The sequence below is a fragment of the Salmo trutta genome, chromosome 4 (assembly GCF_901001165.1).
Source record: "Salmo trutta chromosome 4, fSalTru1.1, whole genome shotgun sequence".
NCBI classification, from domain to species: Eukaryota; Metazoa; Chordata; class Actinopteri; order Salmoniformes; family Salmonidae; genus Salmo; species Salmo trutta.
Window position 1 is genome coordinate 63812601 of NC_042960.1, and position 20051 is coordinate 63832651.

General features: G+C 45.3%; 1 protein-coding gene across 1 annotated transcript in view; it reads right to left on the reverse strand.

Annotated features, from left to right (window-relative positions):
• Nucleotides 1-1156: 1156 nt before the first annotated feature.
• LOC115193065 (unconventional myosin-IXAa) overlaps nt 1157-20051 on the reverse strand; it is a 272296-nt gene continuing 253401 nt past the window's right edge. Inside the window, exons 38-42 of the mRNA XM_029752049.1 lie at nt 18956-19079; nt 18548-18601; nt 10400-10596; nt 3230-3372; nt 1157-1583 (exon numbers count right to left, since the gene is read on the reverse strand). Coding sequence (XP_029607909.1) covers nt 1219-1583; nt 3230-3372; nt 10400-10596; nt 18548-18601; nt 18956-19079 — 883 coding nt within the window. The 3' untranslated portion in view covers nt 1157-1218. The remainder of the gene's footprint in view (nt 1584-3229; nt 3373-10399; nt 10597-18547; nt 18602-18955; nt 19080-20051) is intronic.

The following is a 20051-nucleotide window of genomic DNA, read 5'->3' on the forward strand; positions in this document are numbered from 1 at the left end:
ACAGACCAATGATGGAAAAGGCATTACAATACATTATATCTGATAAACATTGAAAACCACAGTCGCCGTATCAACCACAATGGCAACAGGGGCGTGATGGTTGTAACTTACGTGTCTGAATGGACTGACATCAGCCTCTTGCTGTTGAATTGTATTTTTTCACAAGAGAAGAAGTGGCACTAACTGAACATTGGGTCGAGTTCATTAGGGTATGCAACAGAAAACGCTTTAAAACATTTTGCAGTGTTAAAAATCAACAAAACACAAACAAACAAACAAACAAATAAGAAACAAAACCATAACCTGAATCTCATACACTTCCCTTTGCAAAAGATTCCAGATAAGAGACGGTTATTATAAACATTGAACACTGGAGTTCCTTCCATTTATATATTTTTAATAACATAATAATTAGGTCACATAATACATATTTATAACACATCATCGCCATAGTCTCTTTAACTGGCATAGGAAACAAGTGTAATGAAGGAGCATGCGGCCTCATGGACAGGTTGTATTGTGTAAACGTGAAAACGGACGCGAAAGTAGCTGAATGGCTTGTATCAAAATGGCCAGAGAGTAGCTGAGTGGCTCGTATCAAAATGGCCAGAGAGTAGCCGAGTGGCTCATATCAAAATGGCCGATAGTCCTCTCAGTCAGTGACTCTGGCTCAAGCCACCATTGACCTGCGTTCAAAAGAAGGCGCTGTCTACTTGCTTCTCTCTTTTCTTATCTCCAGCCCCCCAGTGCCCCCCGAGGCTCCAGCAGGGGTCAAGGGGGTTGGAGGTCAAAGGTCAGGTGAGTCAAGGCGGCCACCCTCATCCTTTCCTCACTCACTATCTGGCGTTTAGTCACGGTTTTATTTCTTTACAGCCTCCTGCCAGTCCTCCATCTCAGTACTTCTTTCATCCATTCATCATTCCATCTCTCTTTTTGTTTCTCCATCACCTTTCACTTTCACTTCTCCCGCCGAGAGGACGCCACCCAACTGCATCATGGGAAGGGTGGCGTTCCTCCTGGCACAGAGAAGGAGGATAGAGATGGGCAGAGCTAGGGAAGGACAGCAGTGAGAGATGGATGCCCACATGACCCATTCCAGCCCTGTTTCACTTCCTCCCTCCCTCCCTCCCTCCCTCCCTCCCTCCTTCGCCCCATACACACTATTGGTATGGGGGATGGAAGGCGGTTCAGATGTCTTGTCTCCACCGCAACTCTCCCTCATACCATAAACTCGTTACTGCCATACAGAACCAGCTGTTGGGGCAGTGAGCTGAAGTCTGACTCCCTCCTGTGGCCCTCAGGGGCCTCGAGCGGCGAGCTTCTACTCAGCCTGAGCCGGTGGCAACTCTTCACCCCCACAGTGCCACTCGGGTCCCTCTCGGACTCTACTAAGGGGGCTCCTAGGCCCAAGGAGCAGGAGGAGAGTAGGGGGCCGGAGGAGGAGGAGCGGAAGCGGTAGTTCGGGGATTGAGGTATAATGGAGGAGGAGGAGAGCGAGGAGGAGGCGGTGGAGTCGACCGAGTTGGGTTGTCTCCGGAGGCAGCGGCGGCTCTTGGCTTCAGACTTCCGGGAGTGATAGGTGCCTGTTGAAAGGGTTAGGGTTTTTAAAATATTTTGTTTACCCCCCCTCCCAAGGACAAAATAGCTTTTTTTTGTTACATATATACATACATACATACATACATACATACATACATACATATATACATACATACATACATACATACATACATACATACATACATACATACATACATACATACATACATTTCATGACTAAAAGTATGTGGACACCTGCTTGTCCAACATCTCATTCCAAAATCATGGGCATTAATATGGAGTTGGCCCACCCTTTGCTGCTACAATAGCCTCCACTCTTCTGGGAAGGCTTTCCACTAGATGTTGGAACATTCCTGCGGTGACTTTCTTCCATTTAGCAACAAGAGCATTAGTGAGGTCGGGCACTGATGTTGGGCGATTAGGCCTGGCTCGTTCCAATTCATCCCAAAGTTGTGCGATGAAGTTGAGGTCAGGGCTCTGTGCAGACCAGTCAAGTTATTCCACACCAATCTCAACAAACCATTTCTGTATAGACCTCTCTTTGTGCATGGGGGCATTGTCATGCTGAAACAGAAAAGGGCTTTCCCCAAACTGTTGCCACAAAGTTAGAAGCATAGAATCGTTTAGAATGCCATTGTATGTTGTAGTGTTACGATTTCCCTTCACTGGAACTAAAGGGCCTTGCCGGAACCATGAAAAAAATTAACTGACCATTATTCTTCCTCCACCAAACTTTACAATTGGGGCAGGTAGCGTTCTCCTGACATCTGCCAAACCCAGATTTGTCCGTTTGACTGCCAGATGGTGAAGCGTGACTCACTCCAGAGAACGTGTTTCCACTGCTCCAGAGTCCAATGGTGGTGAGCTTTACACCACTCCAGCCGACGCTTGGCATTGCGCATGGTGATCTTAGGCTTGTGTGCGGCTGCTCGGCCATGGAAACCCATTTCATGAAGCTCCCAACGAACAGTTATTGTGCTGATGTTGCTTCCAGAGGCAGTTTGGAACTCGGTAGTGAGTGTTGCAACCGAGAACAGGGTTTTTACGCGCTACACGCTTCAGCACTCGGCGGTCCCGTTCTGTGAGCTTGTCTGGCCTACCACTTCACGGCTGAGCCGTTGTTGCTCCTAGATGTTACCACTTCAGAATAAAAGCACTTACAGTTGACCGGGGCAGCTCTAGCAGGGCAGAAATTTGATGAACTGACTTGTTGGAAAGGTGGCATCCTATGACGGTACTGAGAAAGTCACTGAGCTCTTCAGTAAGGCCAATCTACTGCCACTGTTTGTCTATGGAGATTGCATGGCGGTGTGCTAGATTTTATACACCTGTCAGCAACAGGTGTGACTGAAATAGCCTAATTCACTCATTTGAAAAGGGGTGTCCACATACTTTTGTATAGAGTGTACATGGGTGGCAGGTAGCCTGGCGGGTAGGAGTGTTGGGTCAGTAACCGAACGGTTGCTGGTTCGAATCCCGAATCGACAAGGTAAAAAATCTGTCATTCTGCAGGGCACTTAACCCCCAACAACAACTGCACCCCCCCCTGCATCTCTCTGGTGTGGAAGACACATTTCAGTTGAATGCATTCAGTTGTAGAAAGTATCCACTTTTACTTCCCTACATGGTAGAGAAAAGTGTTTACCACACACACACACACCAGTCTCACCAGAGGGGTTGGAGGCGGCTCCTTCAGGGTCCATGTTGAGTTTCTCAGAGCTGTCTGCTGTTCCTATCGAGGCTTCCGACTCCAGAGTCTCATCATCAGACGCCCGCGGCTCCAAGATCAACATCTCATACGTTAACTCCTCCCTACACACACACACACACACACACACACACACACACACACACACACACACACACACACACACACACACACGTAGAATGTATGGACACATGACTGTAAGATGCTTTGGATAAAACCATCTGCATTTGATTTACACATCATGCCTACCACTTTGAAGATGCAAAATATTTTTTCTTGTGAAACAAACAAGAATTAAGACAAAAAAAATGAAAAACTTGAGCGTGCATAACTATTCACCCCCCAAAGTCAATACTTTGTAGAGCCACTTTATGCAGCAATTAAAGCTGAAAGTCTCTCGGGGTATGTCTCTATAAGCTTGGCACATCTAGCCACTGGGATTTTTGCCCATTCTTCAAGGCAAAACTGCTCCAGCTCCTTCAAGTTGGATGGGTTCTGCTGGTGTACAGCAATCTTTAAGTCATACCACAGATTCTCAATTGGATTGAGGTCTGGGCTATGACTAGGCCATTCCAATACGTTTAAAATGTTTCCCCTTAAACCACTCAAGTGTTGCTTTAGCAGTATGCTTAGGGTCATTGTCCTGCTGGAAGGTGAACCTCCATCCCAGCTTAAATCTCTGGAAGACAAACAGGTTTCCCTCAAGAATTTCCCTGTATTTAGCACCGTCCATCATTCCTTAAATTCTGACCAGTTTCCCAGTCCCTGCCGATGAAAAACATCCCCACAGCATGATGCTGCCACCACCGTGCTTCACTGTGTAATACAGTTGAAACATTTGAGGCATTTATAAGTTATATTCTTCAAGAATCAATGGTTATATAGTAAATGGGTCTTTCTATAACTGCCAGTGATGATTTCCTGTGGGGGTGAAATTGTTATTGGTGTTCTTGGGGTGATATGGTGTTCTTGGGGTGATATGGTATTCTTGGATGGTGTTCTTGGGGTGATATGAGGTGCTGGGTTTTCGCCAGACATAGCATTTTCCTTGATGGCCAAAAAGCTCATTTTTAGTCTGACCAGAGTACCTTCTTCCATATGTTTGGGGAGTCTCCCACATGCCTTTTGGCGAACATCAAACATGTTTGCTTATTTTTTTATTTAAGCAATGGCTTTTTTCTGGAAACTCTTCCGTAAAGCCCAGCTCTGTGGAGTGCACGGCTTAAAGTGGTCCTATGGACAGATACTCCAATCTCCGCTGTGGAGCTTTGCAGCTCCTTCAGGGTTATCTTTGGTCTCTTTGTTGCCTCTCTGATTAATGCCCTCCTTGCCCGGTCCGTGAGTTTTGGTGGGTGGCCCTCTCTTGGCAGGTTTGTTGTGGTGCCATATTCTTTCCATGTTTTAATAATGGATTTAAATGGTGCTCCGTGGGATGTTCAAAGTTTCTGATATTTTTCTATAACCCAACCCTGATCTTTACTTCTCCATAACTTTGTCCCTGACCTGTTTGGAGAGCTCCTTGGTCTTCATGGTGCCGCTTGCTTGGTGGTGCCCCTTGCTTAGTGGTGTTGCAGACTCTGGGGCCTTTCAGAACAGGTGTATATATACTGAGATCATGTGACGCTTAGATTGCACACAGGTGGACTTTATTTAAATAACTATGTGACTTCTGAAGGTAATTGGTTGCACCAGATCTTATTTAGGGGCTTTATAGCAAAGGGGGTGAATACATACAGTGGGGGAAAAAAGTATTTGATCCCCTGCTGATTTTGTACGTTTGCCCACTGACAAAGAAAGGATCAGTCTATAATTTTAATGGTAGGTTTATTTGAACAGTGAGAGACAGAATAACAACAAAAATATCCAGAAAAACGCATGTCAGAAATGTTATAAATTGATTTGCATTTTAATGAGGGAAATAAGTATTTGACCCCCTCTCAATCAGAAAGATTTCTGGCTCCCAGGTGTCTTTTATACAGGTAATGAGCTGAGATTAGGAGCACACTCTTAAAGGGAGTGCTCCTAACCACAGCTTGTTACCTGTAAAAAAGACACCTGTCCACAGAAGCAATCAATCAATCAGATTCCAAACTCTCCACCATGGCCAAGACCAAAGAGCTCTCCAAGGATGTCAGGGACAAGATTGTAGACCTACACAAGGCTGGAATGGGCTACAAGACCATCGCCAAGCAGCTTGGTGAGAAGGTGACAACATTTGGTGCGATTATTCGCAAATGGAAGAAACACGAAAGAACTGTCAATATCCCTCGGCCTGGGGCTCCATGCAAGATCTCACCTCGTGGAGTTGCAATGATCATGAGAACGGTGAGGAATCAGCCCAGAACTACACAGGAGGATCTTGTCAATGATCTCAAGGCAGCTGGGACCATAGTCACCAAGAAAACAATTGGTAACACACTATGCGGTGAAGGACTGAAATCCTGCAGCGCCCGCAAGGTCCCCCTGCTCAAGAATACATATACATGCCCGTCTGAATTTTGCCAATGAACATCTGAATGACTCAGAGGACAATTGGTGAAAGTGTTGTGGTCAGATGAGACCAAAATGGAGCTCTTTGACATCAACTCAACTCGCCGTGTTTGGAGGAGGAGGAATGCTGCCTATGACCCCAAGAACACCATCTCCACCGTCAAACATGGAGGTGGAAACATTATGCTTTGGGGGTGTTTTTCTGCTAAGGAGACAGGACAACTTCACCGCATCAAAGGGACGATGGACGGGGCCATGTACTGTCAAATCTTTGGTGAGAACCTCCTTCCCTCAGCCAGGGCATTGAAAATGGGTCGTGGATGGGTATTCCAGCATGACAATGACTCAAAACACACGGCCAAGGCAACAAAGGAGTGGCTCAAGAAGAAGCACATTAAGGTCCTGGAGTGGCCTAGCCAGTCTTCAGACCTTAATCCCATAGAAAATCTGTGGAGGGAGCTGAAGGTTCGAGTTGCCAAACGTCAGCCTCGAAACCTTAATGACTTGGAGAAGATCTGCAAAGAGGAGTGGGACAAAATCCCTCCTGAGATGTGCGCAAACCTGGTGGCCAACTACAAGAAACGTCTGACCTCTGTGATTGCCAACAAGGGTTTTGCCACCAAGTACTAAGTCATGTTTTGCAGAGGGGTCAAATACTTATTTCCCTCATTAAAATGCAAATCATTTTATAACATTTTTGACATGCGTTTTTCTGGATTTTTTTGTTGTTATTCTGTCTCTCACTGTTCAAATAAACCTACTATTAAAATTATAGACTGATAATTTCTTTGTAAGTGGGCAAACGTACAAAATCAGCAGGGGATCAAATACTTTTTTCCCCAACTGTATGAAGGACAACTTTTCCGTAGCTATACATTTTTTTTAACATTTTTTGAAACAAGTAATTTTTTTCATTTCACTTCACCAATTTGGACTATTTTGTGTATGTCCATTACATGAAATCCAAATAAAAATCCATTTAAATTACAGGTTGAAATGCAACAAAATAGGAAAAACGTCTAAGGGGATGAATACTTTTGCAAGGCACTGTATTACCATCTGCTAAATGGCATATATATTACCACCTGCTAAATGGGGCGAATATTACCATCTGTAAAATGACATATATATTACCATCTGCTAAATGACATATATATACTGCTCAAAAAAATAAAGGGAACACTAAAACAACACATCCTAGATCTGAATGAAAGAAATAATCTTATTAAATACTTTTTTCTTTACATAGTTGAATGTGCTGACAACAAAATCACACAAAAATAATCAATGGAAATCCAATTTATCAACCGATGGAGGTCTGGATTTGGAGTCACACTCAAAATTAAAGTGGAAAACCACACTACAGGCTCATCCAACTTTGATGTAATGTCCTTAAAACAAGTCAAAATGAGGCTAAGTAGTGTGTGTGGCCTCCACGTGCCTGTATGACCTCCCTACAACGCCTGGGCATGCTCCTGATGAGGTGGCGGATGGTCTCCTGAGGGATCTCCTCCCAGACCTGGACTAAAGCATCCTCCAACTCCTGGACAGTCTGTGGTGCAACGTGGCGTTGGTGGATGGAGCGAGACATGATGTCCCAGATATGCTCAATTGGATTCAGGTCTGGGGAACGGGTGGGCCAGTCCATAGCATCAATGCCTTCCTCTTGCAGGAACTGCTGACACACTCCAGCCACATGAGGTCTAGCATTGTCTTGCATTAGGAGGAACCCAGAGCCAACCACACCAGCATATGGTCTCACAAGGGGTCTGAGGATCTCATCTCGGTACCTAATGGCAGTCAGGCTACCTCTGGCGAGCACATGGAGGGCTGTGCGGCCCCCCAAAGAAATGCCACCCCACACCATGACTGACCCACCGCCAAACCGGTCATACTGGAGGATGTTGCAGGCAGCAGAACGTTCTCCACGGCGTCTCCAGGCTCTGTCACATGTGCTCAGTGTGAACCTGCTTTCATCTGTGAAGAGCACAGGGCGCCAGTGGCGAATTTGCCAATCTTGGTGTTCTCTGGCAAATGCCAACGTCCTGCACGGTGTTGGGCTGTAAGCACAACCCCCACCTGTGGACGTCGGGCCCTCATACCACCCTCATGGAGTCTGTTTCTGACCGTTTGAGCAGACACATGCACATTTGTGGCCTGCTGGAGGTCATTTTGCAGGGCTCTGGCAGTGCTCCTCCTGCTCCTCCTTGCACAAAGGCGGAGGTAGCGGTCCTACTGCTGGGTTGTTGCCCTCCTACGGCCTCCTCCACGTCTCCTGATGTACTGGCCTGTCTCCTGGTAGCGCCTCCATGCTCTGGATACTACGCTGACAGACACAGCAAACCTTCTTGCCACAGCTCGCATTGATGTGCCATCCTGGATGAGCTGCACTACCTGAGCCACTTGTGTGGGTTGTAGACTCCGTCTCATGCTACCACTAGAGTGAAAGCACCGCCGGCATTCAAAAGTGACCAAAACATCAGCCAGGAAGCATAGGAACTGAGAAGTGGTCTGTGGTCACCACCTGCAGAACCACTCCTTTATTGGGGGTGTCTTGCTAATTGCCTATAATTTCCACCTGTTGTCTATTCCATTTGCACAATAGCATGTGAAATGTATTGTCAATCAGTGTTACTTCCTAAGTGGACAGTTTGATTTCACAGAAGTGTGATTGACTTGGAGTTACATTGTGTTGTTTAAGTGTTCCCTTTATTTTTTTGAGCAGTGTATATATTACCACCTGCTAAATGACATATATTACCATCTGTAAAATGACATATATATTACCGTCTGCTAAATGACATATATATTACCATCTGCTAAATGACATATATATTACCATCTGCTAAATGACGTATATATTACCATCTGCTAAATTACATATATATTATATATTACCATCTGCTAAATGACATATATATTACCATCTGCTAAATGACATATATATTTCCATCTGCTAAATGACATATATATTACCATCTGCTAAATGGCATATATATATTACCATCTGCTAAATGACATATATATTACCATCTGCTAAATGACATATATATTACCATCTGCTAAATGACGTATATATTTCCATCTGCTAAATGACATATATATTACCATCTGCTAAATGGCATATATATATTACCATCTGCTAAATGACATATATATTACCATCTGCTAAATGACATATATATTACCATCTGCTAAATGACGTATATTAATGTTATTATATATTACCCTGTCTACAGAATAACTCACTGAGCAGAACTAGGCTCTTTCTCTTGTTATCAACAAAGTTGTTCCTAAGACAATATACATTACTGCAGTGGTCACCAACCAGTCGATCGCCAAGGCATTCCTAGTCGATCGCCAAACATTTCTGTAAAAAACCCAACAATAAATCCTTGTGTTCCATGACTAGAGAGAGACTGTCAACGAATACAGCAGAGAGTTGCCGTTTTTATGAGTGACTTCATGTTTAAGTTCTTACTCAGCACTGTCAACACTTTGTATTCAACACTTTTATAAGCCATAAAATGAGCTTCTCCACTCGCTCTGCAACCAGCAGTGCAGCTGTAATGAATGTGTAGGAAAGTGTATCGATAGGCTTGCGTCGTTATTATTAGCGGCTTGGGTCTTTTTCAATATTGAGTAATATTTCACTTCCTCTGTTCATAGGAGTAACAACATGAATTTGTGCATGAGGCAGAAGTAATGCGGTGCGACTCGAGTTTCACCATCAGCTGGAAGACGGTATCGTTTTTTGGTCAGTGTCAGTGGAGGAAAGAGAGAGCGCAGGGATGTAGAGAGACGGACCCTCAGTCTGCTGCTCTCTCCCTCTGCTGAGACTGACCCTCAGTCTGCTGCTCTCTCCCTCCGCTGAGACTGACCCTCAGTCTGCTGCTCTCTCCCTCCGCTGAGACTGACCATCAGATGCAGGCACCATCAGCCCAGTAAAATAAAAATAAAAAGCAAATCATTTAAACGTGAGCTTACTCAGCTGTGTCCAACAAGTAATACAACAACTGATCTATTACCGGTGTGATCATATTTCACATCTCAAATTTTGAAATACATATTTATTTAAATGGTCCGAACAAGGCATTGGCAGGGAAATTCAAGCAAAGCCAATATGCAGTGAAAATGTATTGGGCCTATAGCCTACTGCACAAACATTATTGATACAGAACTGTTTTTAATTGGTTAATGTTGCAAAGGCTTATGTTTAAGTCATGTTTAAAACAAATCGGAGTGGTAGATCTCAGCTTGCATTTTGACTCAGAAAGTGATCTTGACTCAGAAAAGGTTTGTGACCACTGCTTTACTGTACTTTGATATTTGAGGATGAGCCCTAGAGTACTAGAGTTCTAGAGTTGTTCTAGAGTACTAGAGCTCTAGAGTACTAGAGTTGTTCTAGAGTTCTAGAGTACTAGAGTTCTAGAGTTCTCGAGTACTAGAGTTGTTCTAGAGTTCTAGAGTACTAGAGTTGTTCTAGAGTACTAGAGTTCTAGAGTACTAGAGTTGTTCTAGAGTACTATAGTACTAAAGTTGTTCTAGAGTACTAGAGTTCCAAAGTATTAGAGTTTTAGAGTTCTAGTAGAGTATAGTGACTTGTGAACACTGTTAATAATAAGAGACAATCAAGCTCACTTCTCTCTCTGCAGGCTCTCAATCTGCTCCGTGAGGACCCTCTCTTCCTGCTGCATGGTGGCCTGCTGCTGTTCTGTCAGCCCCAGCTCTGCCCTCTCCTCCTCTGCACTCTCCCCGTCCACCACCGGGAGCACTCTGGGGCTGAGGGGCGGGGAGGGCGTGTGGTGGCTGCTACCCCTCCGCAGACGACCTTTGCCCTATAGGACACAGGAAACAAAGCTAGTTAGGATAGAGGCTAGGCTATAAGATCGTCTAGACTTGGCTAGGTCACTAGATAGGATAGAAAGGCTAGGCTATTAGATAGGCTAGGCTATTAGATAAGCTAGGTTATTAGATAGGCTAAGCTATTAGGCTACGCTACAATGGGCTATTAGATAGGCTAGGCTATTAGATAGGCTAGGCTACAATAGACTATTAGATAGTTAGGATAGAGGCTGATCTAATGGTTCACATCGGACTCAGTGTCATGATTATTGTTTCTACTAACGATACATACACAGTGGAAACAGCCTGAGACATGAGTGTTCAATATGGCTGGACAGAAAACTCAATGTGTGACATAGTTGATGAGGGTCATTTATACTGTGATACGGTTGACGAGGGTAATTCATACTGTGATACGGTTGACGAGGGTAATTCATACTGTGATACGGTTGACGAGGGTAATTCATACTGTGACACGGTTGACGAGGGTAATTTATACTGTGATACGGTTGACGAGGGTCATTTATACAGTGATGTGCATATTTTTCTTGACTATTTTTATGCAGCGTTATGACAAAGCTACTTCACGAGTGTTATAAAACCAACAAACTGTAGCGGACACACATACAGACACGCACGCACACACAGGCATGACCTTTTGACCGGTGTTAGGCTGCATGTTATTATGTTGTGAAGCAAAAACATATATATTTTTTAAAAACATGTTGTGCTAGCCTTGGGGTTTGGTTTGGTCGGGATGCAACACTTCAAAACAGAAATTAAACAAAGCATGCTAACAGAAACCAACCACTGCTCTGCCTATCTGTCCAATGACCCAACCACTGCTCTGTCTATCTGCTCAACGGCATTAACCACTGCTCTGCCCATCTGTCCAACGAACCAACCACTGCTCTGCCTATCTGTCCAACGAACCAACCACTGCTCTGCCTATCTGTCCAACGAACCAACCACTGCTCTGCCTATCTGTCCAACGAACCAACCACTGCTCTGCCCATCTGTCCAACAAACCAACCACTGCTCTGCCCCATCTGTCCAACGAACCAACCACTGCTCTGCCTATCTGTCCAACAAACCAACAACTGCTCTGCCTAACAAACCAACCACTGCTCTGCCTATCTGTCCAATGAACCAACCACTGCTCTGCCTATCTGTCCAACGAACCAACCACTGCTCTGCCCATCTGTCCAACAAACCAACCACTGCTCTGCCCATCTGTCCAACGAACCAACCACTGCTCTGCCTATCTGTCCAACAAACCAACAACTGCTCTGCCTATCTGTCCAACAAACCAACAACTGCTCTGCCTATCTGTCCAACGAACCAACCACTGCTCTACCTATCTGTCCAACGAACCAACCACTGCTCTGCCCATCTGTCCAACGAACCAACCACTGCTCTCCCCATCTGTCCAACGAACCAACCACTGCTCTGCCTATCTGTCCAACGAACCAACCACTGCTCTGTCTATCTGTCCAACGAACCAACCACTGCTCTGCCTATCTGTCCAACGAACCAACCACTGCTCTGCCTATCTGTCTAACGAACCAACCACAGCTCTCATTGTTAACAGACACTAAGCACTCCTCTGCCTATCTGTCCAACGAACTAACCACTGCTCTGCCTATCTATCCAACGAACCAACCACAGATCTCATTGTTAACAGACACTAAGCACTGCTCTGCCTATCTGTCCAATGAACCAACCACAGCTCTCATTTCTCTCACGTGACCTAGTAATGACCGTTGATAGTCATAATACATTCATCATAGAACTGTTTGAATTAACAAATAATAAATAAAAGGTTGATATTTATTACAAATCAATGGTGTCATCGGTGTGGAGATGCAGTGCATTCGCAAAGTATTCAGACCTCTTGACTTTTTCCACATTTTGTTACATTACAGCCTTATTCTAAAATGTATTACATTTTTTTGCTCTCATTAATATACACACACAATACCCCATAATTTATTATTTTTTATTTATTTTTATTTCACCTTTATTTAACCAGGTAGGCTAGTTGAGAACAAGTTCTCATTTGCAACTGCGACCTGGCCAAGATAAAGCAAAGCAGTTCGACACATACAACAACACAGAGTTACACATGGAATAAACAAACATACAGTCAATAATACAGTAGAAAAAGTCTAAATACAGTATGTGCAAATGAGGTAGGACAAGGGAGGTAATGCAATAAATAGGCCATGGTGGCGAAGTAATTACAAATTAGCAATTAAACACTGGAATGGTAGATGTGCAGAAGATGAATGTGCAAGTAGAGATACTGGGGTGCAAAGGAGCAGGACAAATAAATAAATACAGTATGGGGATGAGGTAGTTGGATGGGCTATGTACAGGTGCAGTGATCTATGAGCTGCTCTGACAGCTGGTAATTAAAGCTAGTGAGGGAGATATGAGTCTCCAGCTTCAGTGATTTTTGCAGTTCGTTCCAGTCATTGGCCACAGAGAACTGGAAAGAAAGGCGGCCAAAGGAAGAGTTGGCTTTGGGGGTGACCAGTGAGATATACCTGCTGGAGTGCGTGCTAAGGGTGGGTGCTGCTATGGTGACCAGTGAGCTGAGATAAGGCAGGCTTTACCTAGCAGAGACTTGTAGATGACCTGGAGCCAGTGGGTTTGGCGACGAGTATGAAGCGAGGGCCAGCCAACGAGAGCGTACAGGACACAGTGGTGGGTAGTATATGGGGCTTTGGTGACAAAACGGGTGGCACTGTGATAGACTGCATCCTATTTGTTGAGTAGAGTGTTGGAGGCTATTTTGTAAATGACATTGCCGAAGTCGAGGATCGGTAGGATAGTCAGTTTTACGAGAGTATGTTTGGCAGCATGAGTGAAGGTTGCTTTGTTGCGAAATAGGAAGCCGATTCTAGATTTAATTTTGGATTGGAGATGCTTCATGTGAGTCTGGAAGGAGAGTTTACAGTCTAACCAGACACCTAAGTATTTATAGTTTTCCACATATTCTAAGTCAGAACCGTCGTGCAGAGTAGTGATGCTGCACGAGCAGGCAGGTGCGGGCAGCGATCGGTTGAAGAGCATGCATTTAGTTTTACTTACATTTAAGAGCAGTTGGAGGCCACGGAAGGAGAGTTGTATGGCATTGGAGCTCGTCTGGAGGTTAGTTAACACAGTGTCCAATGAAGGGCCAGAGGTATACAGAATGGTGTCGTCTGCGTAGAGGTGGATCAGAGAATCACCAGCAGCAAGAGCGACATCATTGATGTATACAGAGAAGAGAGTCGGCCCGAGAATTGAACCCTGTGGCACCCCCACAGAGACTGCCAGAGGTCCGGACAACAGGCCCTCCGATTTGACACACTGAACTCTATCAGAGAAGTACTTGGTGAACCAGGCGAGGCAATCATTTGAGAAACCAAGGCTGTTGAGTCTGCCGATAAGAATGTGGTGATTGACAGAGTCGAAAGCCTTGGCCAGGTCGATGAATACGGCTGCACAATAATGTCTCTTATCGTCGGCGGTTATGATATCGTTTAGTACCTTGAGCGTGGCTGGGGTGCACCCATGACCAGCTCAGAAACCAGATTGCATAGCGGAGAAGGTACGGTGGGATTCGACATGGTCGTTAATCTGTTTCTTAACTTGTCTTTCGAAGACCTTAGAAAGGCAGGGTAGGATAGATATAGGTCTGTAGCAGTTTGGGTCTAGAGTGTCTCCCTCTTTGAAGAGGGGGATGACCGCAGAAGCTTTCCAATCTTTGGGAATCTCAGACAATACAAAAGAAAGGTTGAACAGGCTAATAATAGGGGTTGCAACAATTTCGACAGATTATTTTAGAAAGATAGGGTCCAGATTGTCTAGCCCGGCTGATTTGTAGGGGTCCAGATTTTGCAGCTCTTCAGAACATCAGCTATCTGGATTTGGGTGAGGGAGAAATGGGGGAGGCTTGGGCCAGTTGCTGTGGAGGGTGAGGGCTGTTGATCGGGGTAGGGGTAGCCAAGTGGAAAGCATGACCAGCCGTAGAAAAATTCTTATTGAAATTCTCAATTATAGTTGATTTATCGGTGGTGACAGTGTTTCCTAGCCTCAGTGCAGTGGGCAGCTGGGAGGAGATGCCCTTATTCTCCATGGACTTTACAGTGTCCCAGAACCTTTTTAAGTTTGTGCTACAGGATGCAAATTTCTGCTTGAAAAAGCTAGCCTTAGCTTTCCTAACTGCCTGTGTATATTGGTTCCTGACTTCCCTGAAATGTTGCATATCGTGGGGGCTATTCGATGCTAATGCAGAACGCCACAGGATGTTTTTGTGTTGGTTAAGGGCAGTCAGGTCTGGAGAGAACCAAGGGCTATATCTGTTCCTGGTTCTACATTTTTGAATGGGGCATGCTTACTTAAGATGGTAAGGAAGGCACTTTTAAAGAATAACCAGGCATCCTCTACTGATGGGATGAGGTCAATATCCTTCCAGGATACCCGAGCCAGGTCGATTAGAAAGGCCTGCTCGCTGAAGTGTTTTAGGGAGCGTTTGACAGTGATGAGGGGTGGTCGTTTGACCGCAGACCCATTACGGATGCAGGAAATGAGGCAGTGATCGCTGAGATCTTGGTTGAAAACAGCAGAGGTGTATTTGGAGGGCAAGTTGCTTAGGATAATATCTATGAGGGTGCCCGTGTTTACGGATTTGGGGTTGTACCTGGTGGGTACATTGATCATTTGTGTGAGATTGAGGGCATCAAGCTTAGATTGTAGGATGGCCAGGGTGTTAAGCATGTCCCAGTTTAGGTCACCTAGCAGCACAAGCTCTGAACATAGATGGGGGGCAATCAATTCACATATGCTGTCCAGGGCACAGCTGGGGGCAGAGGGTGGTCTAATATCAAGCGGCAACGGTGAGAGACTTGTTTCTGGAAAGGTGGATTTTTAAAAGTAGAAGCTCGAATTGTTTGGGTACAGACCTGGATAGTAAGACAGAACTCTGTAGGCTATCTCTGCTGTAGATTGCAACACCGCCCCCTTTGGCAGTTCTATCTTGTCGGAAAATGTTACAGTTGGGGATGGAAATTTCTTCCTAAGCCAGGATTCAGACACGGCTAGGACATCCGGGTTGGCAGAGTGTGCTAAAGCGGTGAATGAAATAAACTTAAGGAGGAGGCTTCTAATGTTAACATGCATGAAAATAATGACAAAGCAAAAACAGGTTATTAGAAATGTGTGCAATTTTTTATTTTTTTTTCACCAGTCTCAACGTCAACAGTGAAGAGGCGACTCCGGGATGCTGGTCTTCTAGGCAGAGATGCAAAGAAAAAGCCATATCTCAGACTGGCCAATAAAAATAAAAGATTAAGATGGGCAAAAGAACACAGACACTGGACAGAGGAACTCTGCCTAGAAGGCCAGCATCCCGGAGTCGCCTCTTCACTGCTGACGTTGAGACTGGTGTTTTACGGGTATTATTTAAGGCGTCTGTTTCTCAAACTAGACACTAATGTACTTGTCCTCTTGCTCAGTTGTGCACTGGGGTCTCCCACTCCTCTTTCTATTCTGGTTGGAGACAGTTTGCTCTGTTCTGTGAAGGGAGTAGGACACAGCGTTGTACCAGATCTTCAGTTTCTTGGCAATTTCTTGCATGGAATAGCCTTCATTTCTCAGAACAAGAATAGACTAACGAGTTTCAGAAGAAAGTTATTTGTTTCTGGCCATTTTGAGCCTGTAATCGAACCCACAAATTCTGATGCTCCAGATACTCAACTAGTCTAAAGAAGGCCAGTTTTATTGCATCTTTAATCAGAACAACAGTTTTCAGCTGTGCTAACATAATTGCAAAAGGGTTTTCTAATGACAAATAGCCTTTTAAAATGATAAACTTGGATTAGCTAACACAACGTGCCATTGGAACACAGGAGTGATGGTTGCTGATAATGGGCCTCTGTACGCCTATGTAGACATTCCTTTAAAATAAATCAGCCGTTTCCAGCTACAATAGTCATTTACAACATTAACAATGTCTACACTGTATTTCTGATCAATGTGATGCTATTTTAAAGGGCAAAATATTTGCTTTTCATTCAAAAACAAGGACATTTCTAAGGGACCCCAAACTTTTGAACGGAAGTGTAAGTATTCAGACCCTTTATTCAGTACTCTGTTGAAGCACCTTTGGCAGCGATTACAGCTTTGAGTCTTCTTGGGTATGACGCTACAAGCTTGGCACACCTGTATTTGGGGAGTTTCTCCCATTCTTCTCTGCAGATCCTCTCAAACTCTGTCAGGTTGAATGTGGAGCATCGTTGCACAGCTATTTTCAGGTCTCTCCAGAGATGTTTAATCGGGTTCAAGTCCGGGCTCTGGCTGGGCCACTAAAGGACATTCAGAGACTCATCCCGAAGCCAAATGGCTATGTGCTTAGGGTCGTTGACCTGTTGGAAGGTGAACCTTTGCCCCAGTCTGAAGTCCTGAGCACTCTGGAGCAGGTTTTCATCAAGGATCTCTGTCCTTTTCGCCGTTCATCTTTCCCTCGATAGTCTCCCAGTCCCTGTCTTTGAAAACCATCCCCACAGCATGATGCTGCCACCACCATGCTTCACCGTAGGGATGGTGCACGGTTTCCTCCAGAAGTGACGCTTGGCATTCAGGACAAAGAGTTCGATCTTGGTTTCATCAGACCAGAGATTATTGTTTCTCATGGTCTGAGAATCCTTTAGGTGCCTTTTGGCAAACTCAAAGCGGGCTGTCATGTGCCTTTTACTGAGGAGTGGCTTCCATTTGGCCACTCTACCATAAAGGCCTGATTGGTGGAGTGCTGCACAGATGGTCTTTTTTTTATGTGCAAAAATATAGAAAAACCTGTTTTCACTTTGTCATTATGGGGTATTGTGATGTCATGATGGGGTATTGTGATGTCATTATGGGGTATTGTGATGTCATTATGGGGTATTGTGATGTCATTATGGGGTATTGTGTGAAGATTGATAAGTAAAACATTTATTTTCTCAATTTTAGAATAATAAAGCTGTAACGTAACAAAATGTGAAAAGAGGGAAGGAGACTGAATTCTTTCTGAACGCATTGTAAGTGACAAGCTGAGAATGACAGTTGGCCGACTGCAACAGACACAAAGACAATATTCTGTGGAAAATAAATATATAGAGAAAGGGAGGATGAAGACAGAGGGACAGCGAGAAGGACTGAGAGGAGGGAGAGAAGGGGAGAGAGAGAGAGAGAGAGAGAGAGAGGAGGGAGAAAGATAGGAGATTGAGAGAGGAGGGAGAGAGAGAGAGAGGAGGGAGAGAGAGGACATAGAGGAGGGAGAGAGAGAAGGGAGAGAGGAGGGAGAAAGAGAGGAGATTGAGAGAGAAGTAGGGAGAGAGCGAGGAGGGAGAAAGCGAGAAGGAGGGAGAGAGCGAGGAGGGAGAGAGAGGTGGGAGAGGAGATTGAGAGAGGAGGGAGAAAGATAGGAGATTGAGAGAGGAGGGAGAGAGAGGACATAGAGGAGGGAGAGGAGGGAGAAAGAGAGGAGATTGAGAGAGAAGTAGGGAGAGAGCGAGGAGGTAGAAAGCGAGAAGGAGGGAGAGAGAGGTGGGAGAGGAGGGAGAGAGAGGAGGGAGAGAGAGGTGGGAGAGGAGATTGAGAGAGAAGGGAAATAGAGAAGGAGGGGTAAAGAGAGAAGGACAGTGAGAGAGGACGGAGAGAGACGAGGGAGAGAAAAAAAGAAGAGATGGCATTGTGAAGGTACGCAGAATTGACTGACAGCATTGTCAGCACCACAGATAAATGGGCTGACAGGACTGGTTGATCGACAGCGCCACAGACAAATGGGCTAACAGGACTGGTTGATTGACGGTGCCACAGACAAATGGGCTAACAGGACTGGTTGATTGACAGCGCCACAGACAAATGGGCTAACAGGACTGGGTGTGGTCACATGAAGTATATACTAAGAATACATACCGGAGTGGTCGTGCGGGTTATGCCAATAAACTTAACAGCGATTAGTACAGGTTTCTGGAGTGGGGTAAGGGGAGAATAGGGTTAGAGAGGGAAACCTTCGTTGGAGGACATTACATTGTGTGAGAGGAATTAATAGTTAAAGGTTCAAAGTCAACCACTGGAAGACAGAGAGGGAGGTCTATGATGATCTCAGTCAGAGGGTAAGGTTACATTTGTCCTCACACCAGACCCTTGGGTTGTGTTCATTAGGTTATGCGACAGAAAACGCTTTAAAACATTTTGCAATGAAAATGAAAATGAGCGCCTCTTATTGGACAAGTCCAGAAAGTCCCTCCAATTTTCTGTCTGTTTTCTTCCATTTGATACCTAATGAACACGATGAACACCCCTGTGGTCCTGGTGCCTTACCATGGACTTCCTGATGTGTGTCAGTCTGCTCTTGGCCTTGTTCTCAGCAAACTCCAAACTGTTGATGTCCTTCAGTCTGGCCCTGTACTTATTCATCTGTTCTCCGATGATCAGCTCCACACACCTAGAGGAGGACATGGCAGAATGAGTCAGCTCCTAGAGGAGGACATGGCAGAATGAGTCAGCTCCTAGAGGAGGACAGGCAGAATGAGTCAGCTCCTCACACCTAGAGGAGGACATGGCAGAATGAGTCAGCTCCTCACACCTAGAGGAGGACAGGCAGAATGAGTCAGCTCCTAGAGGAGGACATGGCAGAATGAGTCAGCTCCTCACACCTAGAGGAGGACATGGCAGAATGAGTCAGCTCCTAGAGGAGGACATGGCAGAATGAGTCAGCTCCTCACACCTAGAGGAGGACATGGCAGAATGAGTCAGCTCCTCACACCTAGAGGAAGACAGGCAGAATGAGTCAGCTCCTCACACCTAGAGGAGGACATGGCAGAATGAGTCAGCTCCTAGAGGAGGACATGGCAGAATGAGTCAGCTCCTAGAGGAGGACATGGCAGAATGAGTCAGCTCCTAGAGGAGGACATGGCAGAATGAGTCAGCTCCTAGAGGAGGACAGGCAGAATGAGTCAGCTCCTAGAGGAGGACAGGCAGAATGAGTCAGCTCCTCACACCTAGAGGAAGACAGGCAGAATGAGTCAGCTCCTCACACCTAGAGGAAGACAGGCAGAATGAGTCAGCTCCTCACACCTAGAGGAGGACAGGCAGAATGAGTCAGCTCCTCACACCTAGAGGAAGACAGGCAGAATGAGTCAGCTCCTCACACCTAGAGGAGGACAGGCAGAATGAGTCAGCTCCTCACACCTAGAGGAAGACAGGCAGAATGAGTCAGCTCCTCACACCTAAAGGAGGACAGGCAGAATGAGTCAGCTCCTCACACCTAGAGGAGGACAGGCAGAATGAGTCAGCTCCTCACACCTAGAGGAGGACAGGCAGAATGAGTCAGCTCCTCACACCTAAAGGAAGACAGGCAGAATGAGCAACCAGTGAATAAGGTGACTTCTCCTGTTGCTCAATCTATAATTTAGAA